General features: G+C 40.0%; 1 protein-coding gene across 1 annotated transcript in view; it reads right to left on the bottom strand.

The window, feature by feature from the left end:
- Positions 1–13,691, bottom strand: part of COLGALT2 (collagen beta(1-O)galactosyltransferase 2) — a 102,241-nt gene that overhangs the window by 37,358 nt on the left and 51,192 nt on the right. Inside the window, exons 2-4 of the mRNA XM_012728921.1 lie at positions 8,913–9,023; positions 6,120–6,237; positions 3,297–3,459 (exon numbers count right to left, since the gene is read on the bottom strand). Coding sequence (XP_012584375.1) covers positions 3,297–3,459; positions 6,120–6,237; positions 8,913–9,023 — 392 coding nt within the window. The remainder of the gene's footprint in view (positions 1–3,296; positions 3,460–6,119; positions 6,238–8,912; positions 9,024–13,691) is intronic.

The following is a 13,691-nucleotide window of genomic DNA, read 5'->3' on the forward strand; positions in this document are numbered from 1 at the left end:
GGCCACCATTTTGGTTATATGCAGTTGTGCCAGTACAACATCTGAACAATCCAGTCAACTAATTATGCGACCTAAAAGAATGTAAGATTCCAGAGCCTACAAGGCTCAAATGTAACAAAAGCAGGATGTTTGATTATCCTGGAACAATGGGTGTGCATTATGAGGTATGACCAGAATGCTTGAGTGGGGGAATGACTGATGCATGACCCTGCCTCCCAGGGCAAGCAGCTCAAGCCTTATCACGAAGACTGGAACCATGAGTAGGGGACCCAGGGTATAGTTTCCATCTCAACACCAGGCATCAAGCAGATTAAAAAAATGCCTTGTCAGCAGACTCACCTTCCCCTGGAAACCCTAAATACATATGCACATTGTTTATCCTATCATGTCTATTTTTTTTGTCTTTGTTCCTATCATGCCTATTTGATGCTGTATTATTTTTCTAGCAATGAAAAGGCCAGGATCTTACTCTTTCAGCAGCATCCTGTGTTGTACCACTTGCTTCATGACTTCTGTTTACTGGTGTGGTATTGTCAATGCAACACACAGTCAAAAATTTTTGTATAATTTATTGTCAGTGTTGGTATATTTTGATTCTGCACTGAGGATACAATCAGCTAACATTTGAGATTACTTAAATCCATGAACGAAGAACCATGAATAAACCATGTATACGTGGATCCACATAGCTCAAAGCTGTGTTCCAAGGCCAACTGGGTACAAATCTATAAATGAGATCTTTGTTCAATGCAGTTACCTATTCCATATTCTGGTGGTGCCACCAAGGCACTTTGCTTTTGGAAGACACCTCTTCAATCTTCCTTGAGAGCAAGCACATATGACAATCAATTCCCATACTTGTTGGTGTTGAACATACAGATTCATGGAGGCCAGTCTGTCTTCCTTCCAAATCTCTAAATTCAACTGTTCATCCCACAGGCATTTCCTAAGGGCTGCCATCCTCCAGGCAAGGACTGTGTTAGGTGCTGGAGGGAGAGCCGAAAGAGCCAGCCCAGTCTTAACTCTCATGGGGACAGAGTCTGGCACGCCACTCTCTGATGGTGCCAATTATATCGCCAAATCTCAAGTTCATTTGAGAAAAGGTGAAGACATATCTCAACAAAACATACTTAAAATAGATGGGATCTTTGACAGGCACTTCCAGAATGTTCTAGGCAAAGAATGGCAGGCTCATGGAGTGGTGCGACTTCACAAGTCCAGCACTGTGAAGGGCACAGCACGTGTTGGATGCCTCGGTTCTCACACATGATTAAGCAATCACTTTACTTCCTGTTCATTGTCACTGCAGCCTCTTCTCCTGCTTTAGTTATTTTGTTCAATGCCTAGAAGAGTGTCCAGCTGAGCTAACCCTAAGACTGACCATCTGTGAGGTAGAGTGGCACAAACTAAGACTTAGAAGATGTGAACCCCAGTCATCTTATCCATCTCTTAGTGGTCTGGTATTAAACCACTCTGGAATAGCAAGGAAGGCAGCAGAAAGAGAATGAATATGCATCCTACAGGCAGGTGGAGGCAGTAGGTGTGTCTGTTTTTCCACATTAATTGAGTGTTGTTGGTAATAAATTCCTGTCACTGTCAGGAAACCAGGGTCATTTTGTTTGTGTGTCTTTGCAAAGGCTCTGGAGGCCAGGGCTGGCCTGAGGCTGCTGAAGTTACCAGCTGCCCCTGGTCCTATCCTACCAGAAGCCAAAACTAGAAGGTGAAATGTCACTCACTGGTGCACATGTTACTTTGCTGTGCAAATCAACTGACACATTGCTCTGCTTCTGTTTAATGATTAAAGCAAATAAGAAGGTCATATAAACCTGGGGGCTTAGTTCAGTAAGTTAATCCACCCTAGTTGCTGGTGTCAGTGCCTAACCTCTTAAAACATAGCGTAGCATTTTCTCACCAAGGAAATGAATGGCTTTTATTAATATGAACTTAATGCTCCTCTAAAAGTGATGAGGATAATAAGATACGTCAAGAATATTTGAAATTACAGGAGTAATTGCAACAAAAGAAATATCTCATCTGATAGCGTGCTAGACCCAATGATTGTAATTTCTCGTGAATTCTGCAAACCAGCTGACATGTTGAAACGTTGGTAGCTTAAAATCTATAAAAGCAAAACCCCCCATAATGTTAATCCCCATCATTCTAACAACATCTCAGCTAGCATTTTGGCATATTTTAAGAATTATATATTGGTGGCTATACTGCAACGCACTCAACATTACCCTCAGCGTAACCAACATTTAAAACTGCATGATCGGATGGGTATTTACACTATGAAAACTGGCTAATGGTACAATGAGGAGTCTCCTTTCTAGCAGCCACTTACCAGTTCAATACTGACTGCATTTTTCATCCCAAACTAAACCAAACATAAAAGAAAAATTCAAAATCAAGCCCTTTGAGTATCAAGCCAGATTACCACACATTTCTACCCCCTCCCCCTCAAAACATTGGTAAATATATTACATTGATCAGTTTATCTCTCTAATGCATTAATGAATTAAAAATATAATCAGATTTATTAAGTTTTTCCCATAAAAGGCCTCTAGATTTTGGAAATATCATAGAAAAAAAAAGTGAAAAAGAGAAAAAGTAGACATTTAAAATGGTGCTTGTAGCTTGAGTTTTGTAAAAATAAACTATCAAAGCAATTGCAATTTTTAGAATTTTTGTGGAAACCAATTTGGCAGCAAATCAGAGGTTATCAAAATCTTTATACCCATTGACACAATAATTTCACAATAATGTCAACCTGCTAAAAATTAAATACAAAAAAAGAATAATCATGATGGTCAGTATAATAGTTAAAAGTTACAGGTACTTAAAACTTTGTAAACGATGAGAAAGATTAGGTAGGCTACATTCTAGTCACTGAGTTGGCATTAAAGGCACAGCAGTTAGCTATGATATCAGAATGGTGAGGATTACCATGAATTTTAAAAATTCCTTTCAAATCTCCAAATCTTCCTGTAGCATTCTTATATTAGTTTAATGACAAGAATTTTTTTTTTTAATGTTGGAATTAGGGACAAAAAAAGTGTATGAATCCTAGCAAGCTTTGTTGGCTAATTTTTAAACTTCTAAGATAAAGCGCCTTCGAGCATTTTCTTTCTAATTCTTTAATATGCAGGTGCCCCTGGGCTGGGCACTGGGCTGGATTCACCTGCTCTCCTGAAAATGCCTATTCCAGTGACACGGTGGGTGCACCACCCAGGGAGAAAACAAGGGAAAGGCTAACAAGCCCCTGGTCAACACGTGGCTGCCTTGTTATAACTCACAGCCTGAATTCCTGAGCCGAACACTTGCCTGAGGAGTGATTCCGCACCAGAAGTTAGAGTACAGGCCCCGAGACTCCAGCATGGGGGCCACGATGGTCTTGTTCTCTGCCATCATTAGACTGAGTGTCTGTGGATTAGTCAGGAAATTGTCAACATCTATGAACTAGGGAGAAAAAGGGATCATGTCAGGTGAAGCAGGACTTGTCCATAATGCATTCAAAAGTAACCCCACAATTCAATTGCAGCACAGAAATGAGGTTCCTCACAAGTTGATGGGAACCAAGTTCTTCATCTGTGATTCTTAAAATCCATTTAATTCTTTGGCACAGAGAAAATCTAGCAGAGCACTAGAAATCACTGTAATAATGCAAAGCTTGCATTGTTTCATTAAGCTGATTGGTATCTGCTGTTACCAGACTCTTGCCCTAAGTCCATCTCCAGTCCTGCACTCACAACAGAAACCTGCTCAAAATAGAGGGGGAAAAATGCACAAATCTCAGCAAGCTTTATTGGTTAATTTAAAACTTCTAAGATCAAGCTCATGAGGATATTTTCATCCTAATTTTTTAATTCTTAAGGGTACTCAGAGTTGGGGCCCTCATGACATAGAAATGTCACTTATGCTCTTTTTATGGAGTTCAGTTGCAGGAGGGTGGCTATTTTAGGGGAATGTAGGAGGTTGGACATCAAAATGTTCTGCTTGGCAAGGGCACCGAGCAATGAGTTGCTATTACCAGACTGGGCTCACACTCAACGAGGACCCAACTGATATATTGGCTAGTGGTTTAAGTCAAGATATTAATGGCTCCTAATCCTTAAAGAGCCATTCAAAAACATTTATTGACAATCTGCTATAGTTTCAAATGGATAAACCTATGGCAGGTCATCCATAATGATGCCAAAATAGCTCCAAACAGACCATTAATGCTACTTTAATATTAGAAATAGAAATTTTATTTAAAGTACATTCTATCAACTCATGTTTACCTATGAAGCTATTTCTCCTTCTTAGAAATCCATGATCAGGGTTTCTCTGGTGTCTCAAGGTGAAGCTATCCTCAGCTACTGCAGTACCAGTTCAATCCCCGGTCAGGGAGCTGACCAACATTGCACAGCAGACCTCTCCTGTCTCTCCCACTGCTCCCCTCAGCAGTGTATTTCAGTCAATCCACCTGTTCTGCTCCCCACTCTTTCTCTGACGAATCCTCTCACCCCCCACACCTCTAGCATACACCCTAGTTTTTATATGCATAAATAAATAAAACAAATCTTAAGAAAAAGAAATCCATAATAACATTAATACATTACAGGAACAGTAACAACAATATTCCTAGCTTATAAAATAAGCACATTAAACTCTACTTTTTAAAACTTATACTTCAAAATGACTAAAATATAGATTTCATGCTCTGTATGTTTTACCACACCTACAAAACAAATCAGAAGCTTTCATTTTCATGACAGGCAATCTTTTTACCAAAACTTCTGTGATTCAGCATTTGTACATTTCAATGATATTTACAAAGCTGTACGATATTAAATACTGAAAGTTTAGTATTTGTATTGAAAGTGAGTGATAAATGACTGAGCTTTCTTTTGTGGTTGCGGGACTACAGATGGACATAGGTCAAGAGTCTGGTAGCAGCGGAAGCCCATCTGATGACTGTAACTATACAACTTTGCATTATTGGGATTGCTTCTAATGTTGTGCTGGATTTGCCATGTGCCAAAAGAAGTAAATGGATTTTGAGGGATCACAAAGGAAGAACTTGGTTCCCATCAACCTGTGGAGAAAAAAGCCTTGGTCAGTTTTCAAAAGGGAGGTGGATACTGTAGTTACAGTTGCTTAGAAGTGCCTTCCTCCTCCTCCTCCCTCCCCCCACCCTCCCCCCACCTTTTCCCTCCACATTGGATGAGGATGGCTATAACACTGATTCCTAGCATCAAGTCCTGAATTTCGGGGGGGCCATGCTCAAAGTTCTAAGGAAAATGAGAGCCTATTCATGGAGAGAAATTCTCATTAAAAACCCAGTAAACGGGCCCTCCCTGGTGGCGCAGCGGGTTAAAGCACTGCACTACGAAGCTAAAGCCACTTCCGCATGAGTTCGATTCCCGCCTGCCCCGGAGGTGACCACATGGCGTGGCAGACCTCTCCTGACCCGCCCGCTGCTCCCCTCAGCAGTGTACTTCGTCGATCTGCCTGTTCTGTTCCCCACTCTGTCTCTGGTGAAGTCTCTCACCGCCCCTGAGCCTCTGGCCTGTACCCCAGTTCTGTATGTACAAATAAATAAATCTTTAAAAAAAAAAAAAAAAGCTACCCAACTTTTAAAAAAACAAACAAACAAAAAAAAACCCAGTAAACAGAAGCAACCAAAAAGCCAAGCAAGAGATGCCATTTCCCAAATCACTCAGGAGCAGTGAGGAATTGAGTCGTGGAAATGTTCATTTCAATATTTTTCTATAATTTCTCATATCTGCAAAATTTTTTTTCCAAAAAGCTATGGCAATTTATATTGCTCTATCTACAGCATTCGTGAAGAACAAAAAATTGCTTCTTTTGCATTTTATATGAAGAAAGATTGCATAATTCAAGAGGTTAGTCACTTATTCACTGAAAATGCATGACAGGGTAGGGCTGTCTGAGATGAGTTCCAGGTTTTCCAGCATCAGTTCCCCAATTATCCTCTGTGTCTTTATTTAAAGTGGAGGAGACAGTGCCTAAGCAAAGGGTCATTTTGATTATTACTGCAGTTTGAGGTTTTGGACAATGAATTTGGACACCTTCTAAAGAGCAGCTGTTAAGGAATTAAACGTCTGTTTTACCAGAATGTAGTCTGACCACTTTTCCCTCGCAGTTCGAAGGGCTGCCTGTCGTAGCTTCATCACATGGGCAAAGCGGGAACTTGGCCAGTGCTTTGGTCCAATTTCATCAGGATAAGACCTAAAACAACACCGATAATCATGGCTTATCATGATCTAAATATCTCTGTATTCCAGGCTCTGTCCTAAATGTTAGTATGAACTAATTCATTTCATTTCATCTTCTACCAAACCTTGCAAGTCGGTCCTATTGTCATCATCCCCAAATTACAGATAAGAAGACTGGAGTGAGGAGAGATTATGGAACTTGCTGCTAACCATACACAAGACACTTTATATGAACTATTTCAGTGCATTCTAACAAGAATCTACTGAGTCCCTACCAGGTGAGTGCTACCATTCTCCCAATTTGTAGAGAAGGAAATTCGTGTAGAGCAGTTAAGTCATTTGTCTTATGTTACACAATTAATAAGGGACAAAGTCAAGGCTAGAATCGGGGCATCACCCCAAAGCTCATGTTCCTACATATTTTTAGAAATACATTCTTCCATCAAATTATGTATTTGGAAATTTTGCAGCATAAAAATAGCACTTTTCAGGAAAAATAAAAGGTCAATTTCCTTGGTTTTGTCTCAGTATGTGATTCCACTGAGCCTAACACATTGATTTATCCCAAGTAAAGTGAGGTTAGTGAGAAGCTGCATAATTCCTTGGGCTCTCTGTCAACATCACCAAACAGCAAGGACAGGAGTTTGACATGATCAGAGTCAAGTGACTTGGCACCCTGAGAACCTTCCTGAAGCCTCCTAGTTGGTGTGGGCATCAATACCTAGCCACCATTTTCAGTTCTTGTAACTTTTTGGTCAGTGAATTTGTATTCGCTTCAGTGAATGAAAACAACACAAAAACAGTAAGACCTTAACCATACAGGTAAGATTAATAAAACCATGTGCTGTACAGAAATTCTCTAGAATGTCTTCCTCAATTATTACTGCAATGAAAATCAGTGAAGATCTTGTTTTTCCTGAATACATTGCCCAAAAAATGCCTTCCTTAATAGTTCTCACACTGACCTTGGCCTAGAATCTAATAGTCACAATCTGGCTACAGAGAAAGCTGCCAGGATGCCAGGTAGGGACGCAAAGTCCTTCGAGGCCATTTTGAATTAGGTCAAAACCTAGTATACACAGTGATAAACATCTTTTATAGTGTTCAGATTTCATTGCCATATATTTATATGGACCATATGCTGGGATTTATAATAAACGTATTATAAAGAAGGAAAAAATATTGCTCTGCAGTGACATTTATTATTATTATTATTGTATAAAATTGGTTTTCAATAAATGACTTACCCTGGGCAAAAATTCAAGCAACTCAATTCATTCCACCTCTACAATTCCTGAAGCTGTCATGCAGTAACCTTGGGAGCATTTACAATAATAAGTTTTTAACACATTTATTCATGCTGTCATTTGTTCACCCAATGAGTATGAATTTAGTGTCTGCCAAGTACCTTAGCACTGGAGGGAAATATAAAATATTTGTTAACTCTAGGTCCTATGAAAGAACCCAAAAGTTATTTAGACAAAGTGCACAAATCACAGTTAATTAACAAAGTTAAGTGTATTGTTGTGTCTGCTTACTATAGAAAATAAGTACCACAAATATTACAAGAAAGCTAATCTTTCTGCTTTCACTGGACTAGGAGCAGCTTGCTATAATAGGTGGAAGTTGGGATGTGAGTTGCTAGCAAAGAAGCAAAGGAGAGTAAACCTGCATAGCCAAGAGGCTGGGGTGGGGTTACAAGTAAAAGAAAATTCTGGAAAAATCAGTTTGGGGGATAAGCCTGAGCAATGGGTACATAGTATTGGTGCTGAGTGTAGGCAATCTTTTAAAAACTATGTCTGAGGTGTAGGAACTTTGTTCTGTAGGTACTTGAGGGTCACTGGAATTCTTTTAACAGGGAAATTAAACCACATCGTTAGTATTTGAGGAAGACTGACTTGATTGTGGTCTGGAAGGTGACTTTATGAAAGCAACTTAGAAACTTGCTGTGGTCAAGAATGGAAACAATCTAAATATCTGTCAATAGGGGATTGATTAAATAATATGGTGCATCCATACAATGGATATTATGGGGTCAGACAAAAATCAGAAACCTCCTTAACTATTGCTGTGGAATGATCACCAAGGCATACCAAGTGAAAATCAAAGTGTATGTTGAAAATAAATAGACAGAGGACCTCCCTGGTGGCTTAGGGGTTAAGTCTCAGCACTATCACCTCTGTAGCCTGAGTTTGACCTTGGCCATGAAACTGACCCACATGGTGCAGCAGACCTCTCCCACTTCTCCCCTCAGTAGTAAACTTCCATAGATCTTCCAGTTCTGCTCCCTGCTCTGTCTCTGGTGAACCTCCTCACTCCCGCACCTCTGGCCCCTACACCACAATTCCTGTATTCATAAATAAATAAAAGTAAATCTATAAAAAATAAGTAGATAGACATTTCACTTCATCTCTCACGTCAATGTTTATACTCAAAAATATGGACAGATAATATCAATATTTTACAGCAGACACTGCTGTGCTGATTTACTAATGGCCATGAATGTGACTGGTAGCTGCAGGAGTAAGAAGAGAGAAATAATGAGGCGCCGTCAAAGGAGGAGAGGTGACTAAATGGGTTCAGAGAACAACTAGTTGGAGTCAAGTGGCCTTCACACTGGAAGCCTACAAGGCTGTAAAATGGTTGAGGGAGGAAAGAAAGTTCAAAAAATGTTCACGCTCTACTCACTCAGGTTCCTCCATCGGTCTCCACTCCACGTAGTGATAGGCTTTTTGTACGTTTTTCAACCACTCCCTGAGTATCTCTGTCGTGTTATCCACATTGTGATCTGTGGCGGCCCTGCATGAGAGAGAGCAGCCATATCATTCAGAAGACGAGGAAATCCACAGACCCTACTCGAAGGTTTGGTATACAGGAAAGTGATTCCCTCATGGACTGAACTTTCTGAAGCACGAGACACTGCTTGAAATCATCTTTATGTCGTCAAATCCTTAAACAGGGACAGCCAATCAGCCAATATTACAATCAGTAAGTGGTTGTATGTATACAATAAATTAACCCAGAATAAGCTAATAAACCTCCCTGGGATTGTTTTTTATTTGGTTTAATATTTAGTTATCCAAGAATAAAGTTTGCATTTTAGCTTGACTAATAATTACCATCAATTTAAGTAATAATTCAGTTGCATTTTTCATTTCAAATCAATTTTCAAGTCTTAATAATGTTTCTAGTCATGGTTACTTTTGGTCACAGGCACTAAAGGGAAAAATCAACATAACAGCGCCAATGTAAAATTCAGATCTCAAGTACCTGTTATCTATTTTGTATTAATTTACCATCAAAACCTTCAGATAATGAATATGAAAATTTGTTTCTTTCTACTTTGCGATTTCAACAAATATCCATTTGTAAAGGAGCTTCACGTATTCATTAACACAAAAATATTTTCAAATTATATCACAAAGCAAACTCAGGTTATACGTAAGACACACATCTAAAATAAAGTTATACAAGACGGTTACAAATGAAGCTATACCAGTCAATTGGAAAAGCGAGAAGCAAACAGGGAAAGCATAAATACAGAGTGGGTACAGAACACAATAATAAAGACCACACTTCCTTCTCAAGTGCTCCCAGAACATTCAGGAAATATGACCAATGATTATATATGAAACATCAACAGCATTCTCTGACCACAATGCAATAAAATTAGAGATCAATAATAAAATTTAAATCCCGTAATACTCCATTATAAAAAGTATGAAGTGACATAAGAAATACAGATCAATTTTAGAACTTCTCAATATAAGTACCAAAAACACTACATACCAGAATTTCAGGATACAATTAAAGCAGAGGTCAGGGAAAATTTAGTTTTAGATCCTTAGACTAATAAAAATAAGTGAGTTAAATTCCTACTCAAAAAGCTAAGGAAAAAGCAATAAAACAGACCTAAAGAAAGAAAAATAGAGATCAAAATAGAAAGCCATAGAGTATAATTTAGAAAATGAGTACAATAGGTAACCAATACTGCATTTTTGAGAAAAAGCAACAAAAGACCAATCACCAGTTGAGCCTAATCAAGGTATTACATATGCATCTATATCTAATATAAATGTAACATATATTAAAAATATGACAAAAATATGAAGGAATATGATGGATATGGAAGAAAAATTATAATATATCATAAGCAATTACTTTGCCCAACTCATAAGAATAAATTTAAAAAGAAGAAAAAAATAGAAGTTTTCCTAGGAAGATTCATGTTAGCAAAACTGATGTTTAGTACCGATCTAAAGATAAAAAGAATATTTTTCATGAAAGAAATAAAAAAGAAAACATCAAATTCAGAGATGGTTTCACAGGAACAATTCTATCAAATCTTAATAGGCTGGATATTGTCAACATTGTTCTTTATTTTTCAGAACCCAGGGTGGGGAAGGAGAGGTCAAGAAATGGTGGAAAATTCCAATTTTTTAATATAGCAATAGGATAATGATAGCGATATCTGAAGAAAATACATACACACACACACATAACTATAATCAATATCTTGTTAAGAATTTGCTGCAAAACTCTTAAAGAAAGTATTACTAAGCAGAATCTAACATCCTGTTAAGAAAACCTTACACAGCATGGTCTATAGGATTGTTCAATACAAAGGAAATCCATTAATATAATTCAGTATATTGACAGAACTGAAGAAAAATAATATCAATGTCTCTGTAAATGCTAAAAAGGTCTTGAACAAAATCCAGCACCTAATCCTGATCTTTTAAATACCACAGTGATCAAAATTAAAACAAGAAGAAAGGAAGGAAGAAGGGCAGGACAAATAGTAAGTCATGGGAAAATAGAGGCGTCCGACTCTTACATGGAAGTCAAAGTACTTAGGTCTTATCGGCAATCCCGCAGTGCCTTCTGGGAGGGGTAGCTGTCAGTCTTTGCAGAGAGGCCTCTAGCACCATAATCCTGACAGGAGCAAGTGAAGAGATGCACTACTTCCCCCACAGATGGCCATTTCAGCAAACAGGATTTCACTAAATCCAATCCACAATGATTTTTGTTCTTACTTGAATGTTAAGAAGTGCCTGCTTCTCCAAAAGCAGGAAACCCTAAAAGAGAGACTGCTCAGAAATGTTCGAGGGGAAAAATGTGTTAAACAAAGCATAGAGGAACCTCAGGTGACACAGGGAACCAGAGGGGCAGAGGGTGAGAGGATCCACCAGAGACAGAGTAGGGAGCAGAACAGGAGGAGTCACTGATGTGGGGAGCAGCAGGAGAGACAGGAACGGTCTGCTGTGTTTGTGCAATGTGGGTCAGCTCCCTGGCTGGGGATTGAACTCAGGCTGCAGCAGTGATAGCACTGAGACTTAACCCCTAGGCCCACAGGGAACAAATTTCTGCAAAACACCAAGGATCTTGAAACTATTTGACTTAAGTCATAGGTATAGAACAGTGGGCACAAAGATGTATGGCTAATATTTGTATACCTTATTGTATTAAATGGATATCTGAAATAATTATTAAAATCATTTTTCAAAAGACTAGAGAGTAAGGAGATGACACCAATATTCCATTGATCGGCTTTCAAATTTCTTCTGGAAGTTGGATCAAAACCAGCTTCTCTTCTCAGCAGGTCTAGACAGGAAGAGTCACAGGTCTACATTCCAGAACATTCTACTACCTGGAGGCAGGGATTGGTACCGCGTGCCATGGATTGCATGGAGGGACACCAGATAAGCCCCCTAGGACAGAGATGAGGAAGTCCGAGAAGGTGGGACTATGGGCTCCATTTTTGATCAGGCAGACAACAGTCTACCAGTGAGAATCCTACTCAATCTCACACATGGGCAGTGACCCCCACTGACATCCAGTGTGACAGCCACAGGAGAGGAGTATGTGAGAGTCAGACTCCTCGCTGGATGGCACATTTGTAGAACAGTTCCTGACACGGGCATTAGCTCTAAAGCACACTAGTCTTCACTCCAAATGTCATAAGAGTAAACTTAAACCAAATGCAGTAGCCAAAAGTTATGAGAATTCTTTATTGTTCCCAAGATATAAATAGCAGAGGAGAATTCATGCAGCATCTGTCTGCTTCCTTCCTTGGCTGCTGTTTCTTCCTTACAGAGCAGTTCGATTCCCTTTGCCCTCTACACATGTTGTTGCAGTTATTAATCATGGTAACAAAGTTGCCTGTCATGAAATTCATTTTCTTGGTGAACAGAATGAACAACTCCAAAGGCTGCCTAAATAGTCACTTAACAAGCATCCTGGGCATGAGTTGCTGGAATATGCAGAAGTGTCTAATTAAAAAGAGGAGCAGGGGCACCTTACTGGTAGTACAAGTGGTTAAATTTCAGCGCTATGAAGCTATCACCAGCCACTGCAGCATGAGTTTGAGCCCCATTCAGAAAGCTGACCCACACGGCACAGCAGACCTCTCCTGTCTCACCCGCTGCTCTCCTCAGCAGTGTATTTCAGTGGATCTGCCTGTTCTGCTCCCCACTCTGTCTCTGGTGAAGCCTCTCACCCATCCCACATCTCTGGCCTACATCCCAGCTCTTGTATGCATAAAAAAATAAAAAAATCTTAAAAGAAAAACAGATTGAAAATACTCTCCTGCTTGCTTTATGAACACTTCCTTTACAGTTCCCTGAATTGTGACTTGTCTTTGTTCTCAGGTTTCCAAGGAAAGGCACAAGTCTCCAGCTGTAGTCAGAGGTACTTCCCCACTGGCCTTTGATGTGCAAGGCCAATGTCCTGCACTGTCCCAGGGGACAGGCCACAGAGGAAGACTTGCATTCCCCCACAAGACTAAATGTCCTGCCCCTCAAGTCCCCTGGCAAAGACAAAGAAACGGAAATTCCAGCAGACACTTCTGATTGCTGCTTTTTTCATCCCTCTGAAAAAATGTTTCTGTTTGAAGACCTGCTCATGATAGTGCACAGGCTTGGGTCTTTACAGAGGGCTGGAGGGAGATGGCCAAGGCCCAGATGCAAGCTCCCTGGAGGAAACAAGAGGTTTGAAGAGTGGACTCTATTTTCAGGGCCCTTAGAACATGGCAGCAGCACAGGGGTGGTCTTGCTGAGAGACTCACAGCAGTTGGCAACCTTTTGTGGAGGGGGACCTCTCCGGGAAGCTGAGCAATCTGACCAGAAGTCACTCTGAAAGGTGACAGACCTCACTGAAGCATTCTTTGAAGACACGAGGTGAACAGACATCCAGAGAGGCGGTGTGCAGTCACTCCAACTGGGATCCAACTCCAGCTTGGGAGAGCACCCGCAGGCGCTGGATGGCTGGAAGTCCGTGCTTCTGGGAGGCCAGGACTTCAATCTGATTTATTTTATTTTATTTTTTTTAAGATTTATTTATTTATTCATACAGAACTGGGGTACAGGCAGGAGATGCGGAGGGTGAGAGGACTCACCAGGAACAGAGTGGGGAGCAGAACAGGCAGATGGATGAAGTACACTGCTGAGGGGAGCAGCGGGCGGGTCA

Source organism: Condylura cristata, unplaced genomic scaffold, assembly GCF_000260355.1.
Source record: "Condylura cristata isolate star-nosed mole 26May11 unplaced genomic scaffold, ConCri1.0 scaffold00024, whole genome shotgun sequence".
NCBI classification, from domain to species: Eukaryota; Metazoa; Chordata; class Mammalia; order Eulipotyphla; family Talpidae; genus Condylura; species Condylura cristata.